At 45.8% G+C, this 18,731-nt stretch overlaps 1 protein-coding gene across 1 annotated transcript in view; it reads left to right on the top strand.

The window, feature by feature from the left end:
* CACNA1E (calcium voltage-gated channel subunit alpha1 E) overlaps positions 1-18,731 on the top strand; it is a 1,399,715-nt gene that overhangs the window by 530,939 nt on the left and 850,045 nt on the right. Inside the window, exon 4 of the mRNA XM_085601759.1 lies at positions 13,872-13,975. Coding sequence (XP_085457885.1) covers positions 13,872-13,975 — 104 coding nt within the window. The remainder of the gene's footprint in view (positions 1-13,871; positions 13,976-18,731) is intronic.

The following is an 18,731-nucleotide window of genomic DNA, read 5'->3' as shown; positions in this document are numbered from 1 at the left end:
CCAGTGCCGCGCGCGCGGCCCTGTTTGAAATGTAAGCGCATGCGCACCGCCCGCCACCACCTAGCATAGGCCCGTGACGTCGAAGGACACGAGCTTCTGCAAGGTTGACAGCGATCCGGGCGGAGGTGGTGGCAGGCCGACGGAGCTGCAGGCAGAGAGAAGATAGATACAATACAAATCTGCGAGTCTAGAAGCGATGTACTGCCCTAGGCTCGAAGCAGTTAATTGTTCGGGGACGTGGACTACAGGCAGGGCAGAGACCAGAGGACCCTCCACGGCACTTTCTGAGAACGCCGGGCGCAAGTAAGTGATTTTAGATGAAGGGGAGAGGATGTGGTCCCTCGGCCGGCCTAAACTGCCGCCTTTGGTGCTGGAAACCAGAGTTCGAGCCTCGAGGTCACCACACCAGGTGCTGGCTTCCTGGCGGCGCCGTGTTTGAAAGTTTTATTATGCTTTTGAAGCACCTGCTGCAGCGTTTCTCCCCCCCCCTCCCCATTCCCCCCAATTACCAGGCCTTACATAAATGTCAAGATAACTCGTGTGATTAATTACCTTCCTGGCGAGAGATCAGCATTTTGTATAGTTGAGGTTTTGATTTAGGTGAAGTTAGTGCAGAGGGTTAATATTCCTGCTGCAAAGAACGTGTACCAAGTAGATTACAGAGTGCGTATGATGCAAACAGATCAGCAGGTTACTGCTATCAAAAGAGACATCCTTTTGTTGCTTGCAATTTATAACTTAAAGTCCTAATATAGTATAGTGAGCTATTAACTTTCATCCTGGAACTGCATACAGACTGCAGAGTATACATTATTAGAACATTAATTAATGTTGCAAAAAGGGTTAATTTGGCTTGAAATCGATTCTTATTATTAAAGAAAACTCCCACCTACGCGGTTTCATTTTCGCCTCGGAGTTTGTGCTTCTCCACACCAAGCACTCTTAAACTATACTGCCTATCAGTATGGATGACATGTGACTCCTACACTTTTAGTCCTTTGGCTTATGTAACATTTCCTATACACTGATTTACACGCGTATGATTGATTGTCTCTGTGTAATGTGTGTGTGATGCAAAGTGCTCGGACACCCTACACTGGTAGGAGTGGCGCTATAACTAATTCAGTGCATCTGAGAGAGTGTGGTTATGGAGACTTGGTCACTGTTAAAGGGTGCTAGCGAGAGATACCTGTGGTGGTGGAGGCGCCACCAGCACTTAAGCCGGCCCTGGCTCTAATACCTTCGGGTCGAGTTTGCGCTATATAAATATGCAAAAAAAAAAAATGTCAAAGTACACAAGTTTTGTGAGTTCTGCTATAAGCACAGTTGCTCCAATGTGCTTCCGTGTTCACACTCCACTGAGTGGGGGTGAAGGAGGGTGTGTTTGTGATATGTTTATAGCTTCTTTAGTTTCTTGAATTAAACTTGTCATGGGTTTATGGTGAGCCTGTGTGTCAGTGTTCAGCTGTGATATCTAGCAACCATATGCATGACGTTACACATTCTGCAGTAAACATGTGGTAGGTGCATAACATCTTGAAATAGTTTTTCACGTGTGATGCACTGGACAGTCCATGAACTGATTGGCTACAGACCGCCACTGTTTCACAGCCTAGCTAATGCATGCAGTAGATGACCCGAGGCCTGGTGATTGCGTGCGAGTGAGCAGGTGATTGTGTGCGAGCAGGTGATTGCTTGGAAGTGAGATCACAGAGAGCCATCACTGGGCCTGATCTGTGGAAGTTCTGCATGCTTTCACAGATACACAGCACCAAGTGACAATGGCTGTCTCTTCAAAGCACCAGCCATAGTCTGTGCCTACCTGCTCCACAGGGTTGTACGTGATTTCATAGAAAAACGGTTAAATGCCACATAAACTGACTGTTGGAAACTTTCGGGATGAACTGCATTTACCATTTCATAGAAACCGATGAATAGATTTAGCATGCTTATTGTTTAAGGTGTAAATCAAACCCTTCAGGATGTCATGATTGCAAAAAAAATCACAATATCAACACTTTTGTAAAAATGCCTCGCATTTTACAAAAGCGCCTGTGAAATTTTGATAATGCTTAAACTTTTGCCCTCCCCACCGCCCGCTCGTGAGGTTGGATCACTGCATTTCTAAAATGTTTTAGTGGCGCAGGCCCTGCGTCTTCTGCAGCAAAGCAACTCTTTCTCTCCTCTTCAGCGCGATTATCCAAAATCAGCCTTACCCCAGCTAATTTAGCAGCAGAAGTAGGCTCCAGCCCCTGAAGGTGGGGCTAATATGTGCGTTCTCTCTCTATAGTAATATAAAACCTGCGGGACTGTGAAACTGAATAGCTCCTCTGCACTTCTTTCTGGACTGATTAGTTATGTTTCAAAATGTGCACACACTGCACTACGATGCGGAAGGAGTGGGTGGAGGAGTGGTAATACGTCCGCAGCCAGCAAGAAGGCCCAGCAAGTTAAGACCTCTAGTTTTACCTGCAGGTCAGAAGTTTGAATCGCAGTAAAGTGGATCTTAGCCTTTCATCCTTTCAAGGTTGATAACCAGAGCACTCTGTGAGTAATTATAGAATATGTTATTTAATTTGGAAAAAAAATCCAATTTACTTTTATTGTAGTAATGCTTCAGGTGCCAATAACTCTTATTTATTTGAAGTTTTTGAAAAGTGCTCTTACAATTGTCCTTTCTCACATTCTCCATGTATACAAGGCTGACATTCAGTTCTCCAGTGTGCAGCATTGAAGTAACAATTACCATGCAGCACTGTACCCTGCCTTCTCATCACACCTCATTCCACCCTGGCCCACTCCTTCCTGTCCCACCCTATACCACAACTGTACCCTGTCCCATCAAACCAAACCCCCACCATGCCCATCTCACCCCTTTCCCTCACATCTCATTTCTTCCCTCACATCTCACCCCACCCCATCCCATTTGCATCAAATCCTACCTCACCATCTTCTCAATCCATCCCATCTGAACGCTACAAGATCAAACCCCAACCCCACCTACCCTCTCCTCATCTCATCACATCACCTCGCATCATAGCCCATCCCAAAGACCACCCCATCCCTTTTACTTTCCCATCCCCTATCCCATTGCATTCCATCCCACCATTGTCCCATCTCTTTCCATCCACTTACATTCCATCTATTACACTTCAGTCACCATTGCATCTCCCTTCCCCACCCTCCCTTTTCCCATTTCATCCCATCTTCTCACGCCCCATCTCACTCACCTGATTCCAGGGGCGTAGCTAAGAGGGGGGCGGTCCGCCCCAGGCGGCACTATTTTTGGGGTGGCGGTCGCGCAGCACTGGTGGCCCGTTGCGGCGGCCTTTATAATTTATTTGGGGAATCTGACACTACTGTTACAGTAGTGTCAGTGTCCCCAAATAAATTATAAAGGCCACTGCAATGGGCCACCAGTGCCACGCGCGCGGCCCTGTTTGAAGTACGAGCGCATACGCACCGCCACCTGCTGCTTGCAACTGCTGCCTGCAGCGAACGCACGCCGCCACCACCACCTAGCATAGGCCCGTGACGTCGCACGAGCTTCTGCAAGGTTGACTGCACGCTGGGCGGAGGCGTCCGGGTTCATTGTGCGCGCCACCTGGGGTCTGGTCCGGGTCGGGACACAAAATAGTGCTTTCGCTTCCTGTGGACGGCACTGTGCAGCGGAGCTTGGGGTGCCTAGGCTTGGGGTCTCCTGGTGCTTGCGAGGACGAGACATTTAAACCTGGAGCACTGTTTGTGGAATGTAGCGTGAGGGGAGCTTCATTCAAACAGGTAAGCCCCGGCGCAGTTCTTGTCTATTAGGTTCCCCTTGTGAGAGAAATGGGGACAGAGACAGGAAACGTTTATCCTTGCACACTTCGTTACTTTTTAATATATTTATGTGAAATGGTGACAGGCTGTGCCCTTACAGCCCTAGATGATGCAGACTTGATACATACAACAGTGTATTCCTGGTGTACCTACATAGAAGTTTGATTCAAACTGTTTGAACGTCAATATTCAAGCTTAATTTGGGAAATTTTATAAAAAAATAATGGAAACACAATTGTAAGCAGCTAAATATAAAAAAAATTGACAAGGACAGTCATTTTGATTTCTTTTTTTTTTTTAAGTGGAACGGTCTCTTAAAGCTTCGCTAATTCACACACAGCATAGGGACAGTATGGACAGCTGGTATGCAACGTTTCCAAACACACAGAGCATTGTTTAGCATGTGTAGCAGCAGTTCTGTTATGTTGACCTGCCAGATATGGTTCAGAGATAGCCAATTACTTGGCCTCGGCACTTTATGCAGACATTGTGATTCATCCATCAGAGGTTTTCCAGTAGAGGAACTGAATCACATTAATGTGGGTGGCTGGCTTGGAAGGCATTGGTTATCCTCATAGAGCTGTTCTATAAAGGGAGTTGGGGGGGGGAGGAGAGACTCTTGACACTTTCCAGCCTAACCTGTGTTAATGTTGAGTGTGTTTGGGGGTTCTGCATGGTGGTTCACAGTGGAGGTTAGGGCCTTGAATCCTTCCCCCTAATTAGTGTCAGCTATGGTAGTGTTGTTTGAAAGTAATGCCATGTGCCCTTCTAAATGACACAGGTGGTTGATGCAAGAGTCATTCTAGTGCAATATTTGTGGATTTTATGTTTCTCCTTTGGTATGCATTGTTCCTCATCTAGGTTCAAATTCAAACATTCCACCCTAGGTTCTTATTTGCCTGCATTCTTGTAGTTGGAACTGGCCTGTCTCTTGCTTTCAATGTCTCTGTTGTCTTGTTCTAGCCTTCCATTTCTACTCTGCCTGATGTTTTCCAGCCTAAAGCTGCTCAATATTAAGGTCTCTCTGTCTCCAAGGCCTATCTATTGCGTCTCCCGGTTCCTTTGTTTTACCTGTCCCACTAAAGTATGAGAGGCTCTCTTTCTCCAAACGCCATCCTGAAAGCATTAGTTCCCGAACCCCTCTTGTTCACTGGTTCCCTGTTCCCTAGTTGCTTAGACACCGTGCAGACAGATTGTCAGAAGGACAATCACCTATTCAGGGATAGCTCAGCTGCTATTAAGGCATAGCTGTGCTACCTGTAACTTGTTTGGGAATGCTCTGTTGTCTGGTGAGAGTAGCTCTGAATGAATGAATGAATTCGGATTTCTAAAGCGCGGGTAGCTGCCCTGAGGCGTCCAAGCGCTAAGCATATCTCTGAAGTTTGAGTAAGGAGGAAGGCAGATTCAGTACCATGGTTATGTGGTGAACAGGAGCGTTTTCAGCTGTTTGCGAAAAGAGAGAATGTCGGGGTTTGATCTGAGATGCTGGGGTAGGGCGTTCCACTTTTTAGCCACATTGAAGGAGAAAGAGCGGCCTCCGGATCTTGATTTCTTTGTTTGCGGTACAATGGCTAGATTTGCAGAAGTGGAGCGCAACTGTCTGGTGGGTATATAGGGTGTGATGAGAGGGAGGTTGATGGTCGGGCCTTGCGACCAGAAAGTCTGGTGTGCGATGCAGAGTGATTTGAAGTCTACTCTTTCCTTTACAGGGAGCCAGTGCAGTTTCCTCAGTCCGGACTTTACTGAGGATCTGCGAGGGATTTGTAAGAGTGTTCTGGCTGCGCAGTTCTGTATTAATTGTAGTTTGCGCAAGGTGAAGTCGGGAGCTCCGAGATATAATGCGTTTCCATAGTCCAGCCGCGATTGGATCAGGCCCAGGACTACGGTTTTTCTTGCTTCAAAGGGGAGTAGAGGCAAAATCTTCCTAATGACTCTCAGGATACCAAAACAGGTGGCAGAAAGTTTTGTAGCCTGTTGGTCAAAGGACAGGGACCTGTCGAGCCAGACACCAAGGCTCTTAATGGCGTCTTTGGGTGTTGGGGCCGGACCTAGGCTGGTGGGCCAGAGATTGTCTATGGTCGATGGTAGAATGTGACCCAGGAGCATGAGCTCTGTCTTGTCTCCATTAAGTTTGAGACAAGACTTGGTCATCCAGCATTTGACCGTATCCAGGCAGCCTGCAAGATCTACATTTGCCGACGTACCGCCCGCCTGTGCCAGGGAGACCACCAGCTGGGTATCGTCCGCGTAGGTAATGATCTTGATACCGAACGGACGGACGATCTCAGCCAGTGGCCTCATGTAGACGTTAAATAACGTCGGGCTCAATGAAGATCCCTGTGGGACCCCACATCCCAGAGGCTTGCTGGAGGAAGTGACATTGCCCTCAAACACCTGGAAGGATCTTTCACTCAGGTAGGACTTGAGCCACTCCAGAGCTCTGTCAGATATTCCGGTGTCCAGGAGACGCCGCAGAAGGATACCGTGGTTAACGGTATCAAATGCGGCGCTCAGATCGAGGAGGATGATTGCCACCGATCCTCCCCGATCTAAGATTCTCCTGGACTCCTCTGTGACTGCCAGCAGTGCCGTCTCGGTCCCATGCTTGGGGCGGAAGCCAGTCTGGGATGGGTCGAGAAGTTGGTGTTGTTCGAGAAAAGTTGTTATTATGCTATTTATATGTTTCTCCAGGATCTTGGCTGCCCAAGGCAGCAAGGAGATCGGGCGGTAATTGTTGAGGTTCTTGGTGTCAAGATTTGGTTTTTTAATCAGGGCCCTCACCATAGCCTGCTTCCATGCTGCTGGTACTATGCTGGTGGTAATCGAGGTGTTGAGTACTTCAAGCAGTGTGGGGAGGATGGTTTGAAACGCCGAGACTAGAACATATGGGGGTGCTGGGTCTCTAGGGGAACCCGACTTCACCTGGCGCATGAGGAAAGTGAGGTGATCTGCCTGCAACTGGGGGAATTCCGCCAACACCGGGGGGTGATTGGGTGGGTAATCTGCCTGCAACTGGGGGGATTCCGCCAACACCGGAGGGTGATTGGGTGAGTGGATTTGAGGGGGACAAGGGGCTCTGCTGACAAAAAACTTAAAGGATAGATTTGCTGTTTGTACTGAGTAAGAAATTAACCAGAAGAGCAAGGGATTGATCAGATGAATGGTACTAATCAGCTGCCTTTGACATGTGATGATAGCTGTGGTCACTGTGGCACGTAAGTAGTACTTTTGCTATCTGTGACATATGAGTGATACTTGTACTATAAGCGCTGAGTGTGGAATAAGTCTTCATCTGAGCTAGTGGTGGCTGTGCTGTTAGCGCCAGTTAGACATGTGGGCTATTGCACCGGTCTCTGGGTAAATGTCAGTCTGTACCCTGCCCTTATGTTGATGTCTTCTTGTAATTCTCCTCAGGAAACAGCAGGGATAAACTGACCTCTCTGCTTCCATTCTCTCATTGATACATTTACCTGCGAGCACAGGCAAGCCTTTCTACTCTCTCTTCCTAAATAATGCATTCATCTGTAGAGCCTAGAGTTCTAGAGAGAGTTGAATGTTGTGTGAGCTATTTACCTTAAGCATTTTGGCTTGTGAGAGGAAAGGAACACAAAAGATTGAGATACAAGATACAAGAGAAGAACCTGGTATTCTCTGATCCCAGGGCACCAGGGCCTAGGTTACGAGAGCTCCAGTTGTGATCGCAGGTTGCCAGTGTGATTGCTCCAGTTAGTCAGCAGTTGTCTAGGCGCATCCAGGTCTGTGTCTATTATGGTTATGAACCTTTTGAAATGCGTAAGGGATCTGATGAAGGGCTTTATTCCTGGATGTCAGTGAGTAGAGCGATACCAGTAGTAGCAAGCTACCACTGTCCAATGATTGAGCCGTGGACATTTTGAAACACACATGCGTAAATATTTATTACAGGAAACAGTGGTCCCTGAAAGCAAAATGGTAGAACAAAAAATGAATATAGTCAAAATTGAAACTATATTATAGCCAATGTCCAGCCGGGCATGGCAACTTTAATAAGTTGAGGTTGTTGACAGTGATCCAAAAAATGTAAGTAGAATCTTGGTGGGACACAAGCCTGTATCCTAGGACTTGCATATCATGTTGACAACAAATAGTAGAACACATTCAGGCAATTACATTGATGTTTCTTTTTAGAGATAATGAGTAGCGAAACATCTGGTATTCAAATTGTCACCTTCACAGTATATTACATATAGAAATATTTAAAGTGTAGGGTGGACAACAGAGTCGACGGCGTTTCGATCCTTATAAGAGGGATTCAGGATCATCATCAGGACTATTTAGTTAAATTGCCCATATTTAGAATGCCTGAGTAAACATAGGACAATAAGGCAAACGTAAAACAAACACAGGTATGGAAGGAATTACATGGGAGGAAAAGGGGAAAAAAGAAATAGCAATAAATCGATTTATAATTACATATAAACAAAACATTTAGCATCAGAACGGCACTATGTCAGATCAGGGGCTAGTTCCTGGTTGCATTCTCATGCAGTGGTGCTAAAGCGAGCATTCGTCTACTGGAAACGAAAAGATTGAGAAGTTACAAGGGAACAAGTGCGGTTTATAGGAAAGATTGCGAGATACGCTATGGAAAAAGTAGCGAGAAATGGTAGGTGATTCATACATGCTAAAGTTGCTGAGGATTATCATTAGTTGCGGAGTGCGGAGTATACCAGTGAAACGTAGGAGGGTGCTGCATAAGGAAACATGCGGTTTCGGAAGGGTGACAGGAAGCGGTAACGGAGTGGGAGTGAGTGGGGGGAAAAAAAACCTAATGTTGCCATGGAGGCAATGAAGCAGAAGTGATTGAGGGGAAAATACCTCATGTTGCCATGGAGGCAACGAAGCAGGCGCCGAGTCACGGTCTGGCAATGTTACGTAAAAAATAATGAATATAAAATGGTAGGATCAATGCCTGCGAAGAAAAATTATAATGAGTGGGGCGAAGCGTAGTGGAATGATCATAGGATGTGCCGTGATTAAAAGGGCTTACCTACGGACAACTACTTCCGGAATGGAGGGCACGGTAACGTCTGATGAGAAAAAGTGAATGATATCAGAATCCAAGAAGTGAGCGGAACAAACAGGTGGCGGGTCCGCAGTGGCGAGGCTTACCTTAATGCACTAGAAGAGATGGGTTCCGTGGCCATGCAGGGGACAGCGTGTTCGGACGATGCCGGATCAACTGTGGAGGCGGAGTTGTAATGCTACACAATGTAGGTGTGTGGGCAGTCACATGGGTGGTCATGTGATCAGGGAGTGGTGCCGTGCAGGTGAATGAGCGAAATGACGGAGAATCGTGGCGCCATATTGGAAGGGTAGAGAGGAGGGGGTTAGTTAAATGAAGAGCAAGGTAGCCAGCGAGTTTAGAGGTAGGGAAAAGAAGGGAAAAGTGTGGAGGCATACCTTGACAGAAAACGAAAGTATTATGGAATTACAATGGATATTTATATACCGCATAAGACATAAATACAGTATATACATATATTTTAAGGGAACCAATACCCATCAGGCAACCCGATAGTGGGAAACGAATACCATTGTTCACGAAGCACTGGCAACGAGGTATGGTACCCATGAGGGTTAAACCTTAAATAGGTACTGATAGTGTTCCAGTCAGTGTTCAAGAGATTGTAAAGTGAATTGAATCCAAAAAGTTCATGTAAAGAGGTCCAGTCCTCAAGGCGATTCAGTCCTCTGTGTATGCTTCCTGTCTTGAGAATCCACTTTAATTCTTCCTTGTTCAACAGTTGGGCGAGATCACCGCCCCTGGGTGGGATCTTCACTACGGAAATTACAGTCCAGCGTATTTCATCCTCAGTGTGGCCCTTGGCCTCAAAATGTTCGACCAATGGTGCATTGGGGGTTTTGCATCTTAATCTGCTTCTGTGCTGGCAGATTCTTATCCGGATTTTTTGTGTGGTCTGACCTATGTAAATCATATCGCAGGGACATAAGATTGCATAAATCACATTACAAGTGTTACAGTTACTGAATTGTTTGTGTGGTTTACGTATATTTCCATATACAAATTCTTTGCAGTCAGTGGTAAAGACACACACAGAACAGTTGCCGCATTTATTATGACCAATCACAGATGGTAAGGACCAATGGTCATGAAGGGTACCCGTATTTATGGTACTAGGGAGGGCTGCTCTGACCAAGTGGTCCTTAATGTTCTTGTTTTTTCTAAAAGCAAAGAGAGGTTTCTCCAGGTTAAGTATTCCGGCATTTACTACACTCCAATGCTTAAGAATGCTTTTTCGAAGTTTATTCGAGGAGAGGGAAAAAGTTGTAACGCATACTATGCGGGACTCTGATTTTTTGGTTTTAGGTTCCAAGAGAGTGTCCCTGGGACAATACCATGCTCTTTTAAGGGCGTTTCGGATCAATCTTTTGGGATAACCTCTGGAGGTCAACTTGTTGCTTAATATTTTGGCTTCCCTGAAATAGTCCTCCTTAAGGGTGCAGTTGCGTCTGATGCGGAGGTACTGAGAATAGGGAAGAGAGTCTTTTAGAGCTCTGGGATGATTGCTGCTGTATTTCAACTAAGTGTTACGCTCAGTTGGTTTTCTGAAAAGGCTAGTGATCAGATGCCCATCTTTGTGTGTTATATTGAGGTCAAGAAAAGGAATGGATATTTTATTGTGTGTGAGTGTAAATTTCAAACCGCCACAGTTGTTGTTCAGCCAGTGAAGGAAATTTACGAGCATTGTCTGGGTGTCATGCCAAATAAGGAAGATATCGTCTATGTATCGTTTCCAGAGTGACATGGCAGAGAAAAAAGGATTGAGTGGGGCCAGTATGCAGTTCGTCTCAAGTGCATTCATGTATAGGATAGCCAGATTTGGTGCAAAAACTGCTCCCATCGATGTTCCTTTAGTTTGCTGGTAGTAATGCCCGTCAAACAAAAAGAAATTCCTGGTCAGGCAGATCTCAAGGAGTTGCAAGATAAAAATGGTGGGAACTGCGTGTGGTCTGATGCGTGTCTCTAAAGTTGTTTCAATGATGAGTAATGCATCTCGTTGGGGGATGTTAGTATATAGAGACTCAACATCAAGAGTGCAAAGTGTGTCTGTAGAAGGGTTAAAATTGTGGTTTTCTACCAAGGTAATCATCTGCATACTGTCTCTGACGTAGTATGATGTTACTGGGACAAATTCCTTTATGAAAAAGTCTACATATAAGCCAAGTGGCTCTAGAATGGAGCCGCAACCGGAGACGATAGGGCGTCCAGGAGGGTGTTCAGTGTCCTTGTGGATTTTAGGTAGAGTGTAAATAACCGGTATTCGAGGAGTAAAAGCACACATAACTTACTTCATATCCGGACTTCTTTTAAGTGGTTTTTTTTCTCCAGACCTTGATTCTGCCATGCCTACATTCGGGTCTGGGAGGCAGCTGAAGACGTGTGTTACAGGGACGTGTGTTACACAGCCTTGGCGTTCCATACTAGACACGTTATTATGATTTTACTGTTTTTGCAGACTTTTAACACTGTTGGTTACCATGAAAGTAATGTGAAAACAAAATTGCAGAAACATGTAATGTTTCTTGTTTCTTCTGATTATTCACGGAGTCCCTGGATAGGGTTGAACATATTCCCATGGCCCCTACAGCTTTAAGGATTGTGATGACAATGTGTCTCCACTCCCTATATTTTAGCTTTGGGCCCCCTGGGTAGGCTGTGCACCATGTGTGTGCTGAGGTTGCTCTTAAGGAGAGATGCACTATTACAAGCTGGCTTTGGGTCCCAGGGAGTTGGTTGCTGCTGCTTAGAAGTAATGACAGGGCGTGATCCCTGGTTGTTGCCATTGGGCCACCAGAGCGGGCTTTGTATCTGGTCTGTGTTGGCAAGGTTGTGGAGCTGACTGACCCCTTTGTGCTGAGTTTAGTTCTAAGGGCACAAAGTGAGTCATTCCCTGTGAATAATTAATTTGCTGTTTTTGAAAGATAAAGAATTACAGGCTTCGAAACTGTTAAGTTGGCTCTGGGTCCTCAGAGCACATCACGTTTGTGCACGTCCCCACTGCTTTAATGGGGGGGACCATGATGTTTGGTCATTTATTGTCAGCTGTAAATGACGGATCCCCGAACAGTGTCATGTATGTGCATGTTTACATTGTGCTGAGGTGATTACCAGGTAATCGTTCACGCAGCTTTCTGATAGATGTCGCATGTGGTTTTTCTGAGTCCCCAGATAGATCATGCAGTCTGTGTGTCCTCCTTTGTACTGCCGGTCACTGGTGTATTCAACTGTGTAGCCCTGGACCGTGTCATGTATGTGCATGTAACTTGCATGATCGAGGTAACTATTAGTGGCGATGCTACGTGTCTCTCGGACCTCTTTCAAGTGCGTGCTGTCCTTTCTCCCCCCCCCCACCCCCTACGCCCCCCCCCACCGGGGCGGCAATCTGAGGGATAGCCCCGGGCGCCACAAGCTCTAGCTACGCCACTGCCCCCATATTGTGTATAATCCCTTTATGCTCGCCTTCACATTGTCACCTTACTCACTCGATTCACATATCCACAAATGTCACCTTTTTGTCAGAACAATTTATGTAATGTTTTTGTGATAGCCATATTTACAAACTGAAATCAGAAACTAACGGTTCAAATCATTTGACTAACGTTACTTGGTGTGCTTCCTTTCATCCATATTAAGTATGACATACTACGAAATTGTTCTATCTGACAGAAACAACTGTAGTATTTTAGCATATATGTTAGGCAAAACGAAAATACTGACAAGGCGTCACCATTTGTGAGCCAGGCCCAAGATTCCCTCTGTCCAAGAGAACGCTGGGTATCTCTGAGGATTAACGGGCGTGTCTCAAGAAGGCGCCCTACACTGGGTAACGTAAACACATGGCCGTTCACAGTTTGTTTATTGCTATTTAATGCAATTCTCATTCATTGCTGAAAGTTGGTTCTGAGCCGTCATATGCATGGACGTCCAGTTGGGGGCGCTAGGTGTATCACTTGCTACCCCTTGGGGGGCACTTGCTACTCAGAGGCTCAGAGAGCTGTTTACTTTCGGTAGTTTCTTTTCCTTGCCCTCTCAGGAGTTATTGGCTAAGTACATGAGGTCACTTGAGGGCAAAGGACGTGTGATGTCACTTCCGCGACAGATAATATTTAGAGAGCCAATGTTCCAGTGTATGTTCATATGAGTCCATTATTTCAATGATCTGCTTGATCCAACTCCTGAGTGTTTGCGCGGCTCTCCTTGGAAGGACTGTTACACTGGCACCGATTTGACTGACATGACATGCACGCACCTCTCTTTTTTCTTGCATTATGAAATCAAACGAGTGCTCAGCTGCACAAGATGATTCGGTTTCAATGGGGGTGAGAAGAGCATCAAAGAAAACATTCTTGTTTATTTTATCAGCCTCCTTGCTTTGTTTTTCTGCTCTGGTGGGAAATTGTTCCCCTGGGAGGATGACTCGGTGCTGGAGTGTGCTTCTGAAGAGAACAGCCTGCTAGGCACAGGATACCGGAGGCTCTCCTCCCGCCCTCTGCCGGGGGCCTCTCCTCCCGCCCTCTGCCGGGGGCCTCAGGGAGCCTGCTGGGTGCAAATGATACATGTTTAAAACTGTGGTGAATGTTATCGTACCCTCTCTCAAAGCTAGCTCTAAATAAGTTACATTTGTATGAGTTTATTAGAAACATCTTGTTCATTCACTGCACCTGCTCCACATTCCTTTACTTGTTCTCCCTGACTTCTACCTGTGTCTCATCTCCATCACTCCATTTAAAGTGTGTTGTTCTACCCTGTCATGAATCTCGCTCTCATGTTTTCTACTTTTTCTACTCTATGGACTCTCTTTTTTTCCGCACTCTTTCTTGAACTATTTATCAATATCCATCAATTGATCCCACCAGCCTGTACGTGTCCACCCATTCATCCATCCACCCATCTGTCTACAGCTGGCTATCTAACTCTCCTTCTCTGATTCTTTCTAGCTGCCTGCTGTTATATTTAAAAACCTTTTTATGTCTTTCTTTCTTCACAGTATCCTGGCCACTGCTGGAACTCACTTCAACACTCATGTGGACTTGCGCACCCTGCGGGCGGTCCGAGTGCTGCGCCCATTGAAGCTTGTCTCCGGGATTCCCAGTAAGTAGCTTTCGCAAAGTCTAAGCGTTTCCCATGGAGTGATATATTAGGTGCACAAAGGGCTCCTGGTAGTAATCTAGGAAGGTTTCTTTATTCGCAGAGATATCTTGTAAATGCGATTGTCCATTGAACCCGGACTCCAAATCATGTGAAGTACCTTCACCTTGTGGCAAGGAATTGATGTGATTTTGCAATTGAAAATGCATTGTTAACATACTAGTAATCTCATTACTGCACGTATTTTGCTGTCGCTGTATTTTCGTGAGGTGCTGTCACACGCTGCCACGCTATAAAATCTTCTTAAAGACTCATATATAAGTCCTTGCTAATCCAAAGTCCCCCTCTAATGACTCGATAAGCCACACCATTAACGCTATTCAACTGCCCTGGGGGGGCAGGGGACAGTAGCAAGTACTGAGAGGAGGGAAAAGGGATCATAGTAAATCGATTTCAGCAAGTAAGTAAGGCATTGCCTCTTTGCCCGTTGCCTTGAGATGAACTTTCATGAGGATATCCCAGGTGCCCAACACCAGCGTTGCTTTAACTGAAAGCAAAAAAGAGTTTCACCCTGTGGAGATGCAGCACACCCGTGAACTTTATGCCAGCAATATATGCATGTGAAATAGGACCTATAACCGTATATCAATACCCTCTGGCGTACTCCATACTGTAAACGATTACCAAAGTCGAGGAAACAGACCATATGGCCATTGACAGTTATCTACCAAGGAAACCGGTAGAGCCTCTACCCAGACCAGCAGTCTTAAATAACAAGAAGATGCTACTTACTACTTACCTACTTACAACAGGTTGTATGCAATTGAAAACATTTATCTGATCCAGTGACTGTCACCCTAATTAGCCTAGAAGAATGACAACACCCCTGCAAGGTCTGAAATTGACGGACAGACTGTCTATCTGAGCAGTGACTGTCTTTTTGAGTGCACACTGCTTTAAACACATCCCATGAATAAAGGCTGCTCAGAAAGAGAAGGTGGCTCTTGGAAAAAGAGGCAAAATAAGCTCCCCCTACCTGTAAAACCTAGAGGCCACCATGGTAAAAACCTAGGGCTGAGAGGGAGAACAGTAAGGTCATAGAAAATCCGAGGGTAAGGAAATACAGTGGCCAAAGGAACTAACCTCGAAGCTTGTGTCAGATATGGTGGTATCTAAAGCCTGTTTGATTGTAGCCACCTGCATTTTCAAAGGCAGTGCCCTTGATTGCTGATTCCGCTGGCGGTAACCCCCAGGCTGAAGCCTGAGACCTTACTGCAAAATGTTCTAATGTAAACTCCTTGGGAAGACTAGAAGTAAAGCCACAATTTGCCTTAGCACCTTAGTATTTTTCGTGGCCTTAAGTGGTCTACTGCACTCTCAGAGCGAATGGAGCCCAGCCTAACCTGAAATCATCTGGCAGCAGGTTTAAATCAATTGACCCCTCCCAATCTAAGGGTTGCTCCACCACTATCCATATCCTAATATTGGAAGGAGACCGATTAGATGTTGTAAGTGCTTCTAGTGGATTTATAACTTGTGGCTTGTACATCTAAATCCATGCCAATGAAAAGACCCTGTTCCTCTGGACCTACTCTCTCGGTTTCCATGAAAGTAAGTGTAAACTCTCCATTACTTACAAAGTAAGTGGGCTGCAAAATGGAGAAAACAGGGGGAATTATGGCATTCTGTTCCATTGAGATACCACAACCACTACTAGGTATTTCACCATCAAGAAATGACACAACAGCGTGGGAACAGGGGCATAACTCAATCCCCAGCACCCGTTCCGGTGCAGAGTAGGCCCAAACTCTTCAGACGGGTCCCATTCTGCCAAAGGCCAATGAATATCTGTGAGATATTGGAGACTCAGTAGCCCCTTATCTCATTGTGCAGGGGATACCCATCATTTTACGTAACACCACTGCTGAGTAAAAAGCTGAGGAGACAGAGAATTCCAGATACCAGTGGCACATTAGGTCACAGCACATCCTATCGCCTGATATTACTATCTTGGAGCAAAAGTATGCTCATACAGGCGTCCGGTCCAGTAGAAGGGCATAACTGGCCTTACCTGTTGCAGTCGACAAGTTACAAATGCCCGTAGACAAAAACTTTACCTGCACCTTGAGAATACTAGACTTGCCTATAAGTATTCTATATAGCCAACAATTATATTCTGTCTGACCTCTCACCTTCTTTGAGATGTCTGGCTAAGTTTTAGAATGGTTCTCCATCTTCTGAAAAGATGGATATTCAAAAATAGCTACAGACCCCTATATATCATCTTCCCAAGTGGTGCCCACTGGTGTTCTGTAGGCTTGAAATATGTGTTTGGGAAACATGGAACGGGTGTTCTCTCCATGCCCCTTTATTCCTACCAACACAAGATTTTCCATGGCCCATGTATTGACAGGTTGTGAGTAGCTGGGCAATGAAGTGGCTAGGAAGGGTGTCCACTCTTACTGTGAGCTTCTTCTTTGGCTGAAGGTTCCTGGTGTCTCTGAAATAGTCCATTGTCTCTGGAGCACCCTCGTACCAAGCAGTCACTGCTAAATGTCTTTGCAGGTTCCTTCTCCTCAATCTACCCTCACTACTCCCAGAGATCTTCTTTCAGGGATTCACGCAGTGTGTTTCTCACTCTGAAAAGTCCTCTAAGGAAGTAGTCTTGCTCAAGAGTAAAGGTGAACCCTTCTCAATGACAGCCTCAGAAGAATGAATCACCCTTGAGAGGAGACTGTGAAAGATTAGATTTTAACTAAAGGATTTCAGTTGCTCAGGTCCACCAAGTTGACCCAATCTAAGATAAATGAATGCTGACTGCAGGAACACTGGCACCAGAGGATGGCTTTCCTACTAGACCTTCAGACCATGAACCCAATCCTAAACACTTCACTCGGGCAATCCCATCAGGACTCAAATGAGAGTCTCACAGCAGTCTCCCACATCAATTAATTCATTTTCCCTTGTGGTTGTCTCTCGGAATCCCCCCTCACCTGGCCCCACTGCTCTTACCTGCAGCTGCTGAAGACAGGGAAAACAAGAGTTAGAAGCAGAAGTGACTTAAACATGTAGTTGCCGGGGAAATGTATTTTCTTGGGTTGGTTGCTTTGTGCCTGTCTTGAGAATTGCGTATACTTCAGGTACATAAGCAAAGAGAAGAGGTCAAACCTAATGAGTTGACGGACTACCGATCTTTGTAAAAGAGCATGGTATGCAGCTCTCCTGTTCTCTTGTGTTGCTCCTGCTGTACCTCTTTGTTCTTTGAAAATAACATAAATAAGAAAACGTTTGCCAAAGGCACCCGCCTGCACTGAACCACATCTAAGGCAGCTTAGATGTCTCAGATATAGCGTCTTGCTAGGTTTTTACATCAGTTGCACCCTAGTTTGCTCCTTCACAAACAAAAAGACATGTTTTGCCAAATGAAAAAGCTGATGCCCAGTTTGGCTAGTCAAGTCTCAGTGGACTATATCCTCCTACTGGCAACCATGCCTTGGGCCACTAAACTTGGATCTGAAAGTCCCTAGGCAATGGTTTTTGATTTATAAAACACAATGACGAAATAGTATTCATTTGCTCTAAACAATGCCCAGTTATAGATCAAATACAGAATCGGTGGAGATTTCAGACCCTGTCTCAAATACCAAATCTTGCTCAACTCATACGATTTCAAGAAAGTCATTTCAGAGTTGGCGACAAGGATGTACTGAGGAGGCTACGAGTTAGTATGGTCCTCCAGAGTGTGTGTCTTTATAGCTTGAATGTGGTCAGCAGAGCGCTTATTGCAGCCTGACAGTAGCCACAGAGGGAAACAAGAGTTTTGTGCATGCATGCATGCCGGACTGGCCGTAGTGGGCATGAGGCATTTCCCGGGGGGGCTGGAAGGGTGGGGGCCAGTTTTGGAGCGGTGGGGGCCGGTTTTACAGCAGTTTAGCTAAGCAGCTGTGCTTCACACTAGCACCTTCGCCCACCCCTACCCCCGAGCTTCGGGGGTGGTTGGGGGGGGGGGGGCTGGTCCAATAGAATTGCCAGAGCTGCTTTGTGCTCTCAGTCCGGCACTCCAGGCATGTATCTATATTTAATTTGTATGTAGTGACCACATAGATAGGGAGCAAAGGAGCTCCTTACATCAATAGATAGTTTGGTGCCAATGCAGGATTGCACACCAAGTGGGGTTTTACATATTTTCTGTTACACCATCATGATTTTTACCTAGCAGCAAACACAGGTCTCCAGGATACAAAGGCAGCAATTAAGCCAGTAGATGTCTTCTGAAAGATGTGAGGGAGGAGTGACCCTGTAAGTAAGGGCATGCTTATGTTGATCAATGTAGGCTGCTTGCCAGAAGGAGAGCCCTTTCTTTGGCATTACTGTTTTATGAACATTCCGTTTGTTTTCCCTTGCAAAAGGAGAGACTGTTCTCAGATAGTAGTTTTGATACCATTAAAAACACCCTGCTCACTTATATTTTAAGTTAGTTTATATAAATGTTACATAAAACCACACAGACATTAAAATCCAGCATCATAAAACAGTGATGTGAATAACATACAGCACACAACAATTAAAATAATGGGAAAAAAACACGAAAACAATCCAGCCGCGGCTGCTGCAGGTAAGAGCTGTGGAGCCGGCTGGGTGGGATTTCGAGAGACGACCACGAGAGAAAATTAAATAAATAATTAATTTTCCCTCGTGGTCGTCACCCGAAATCGCCCCCCAGCTGGCCCCACCACCCCGCCGCTCTTACCTGCAGCGG

The sequence above is a fragment of the Triturus cristatus genome, chromosome 4_2 (assembly GCF_964204655.1).
Source record: "Triturus cristatus chromosome 4_2, aTriCri1.1, whole genome shotgun sequence".
Classification (NCBI taxonomy): domain Eukaryota; kingdom Metazoa; phylum Chordata; class Amphibia; order Caudata; family Salamandridae; genus Triturus; species Triturus cristatus.
The sequence above is the reverse complement of the archived record's forward strand: the minus strand, read 5'-3'. Positions and strand labels throughout refer to the sequence as shown.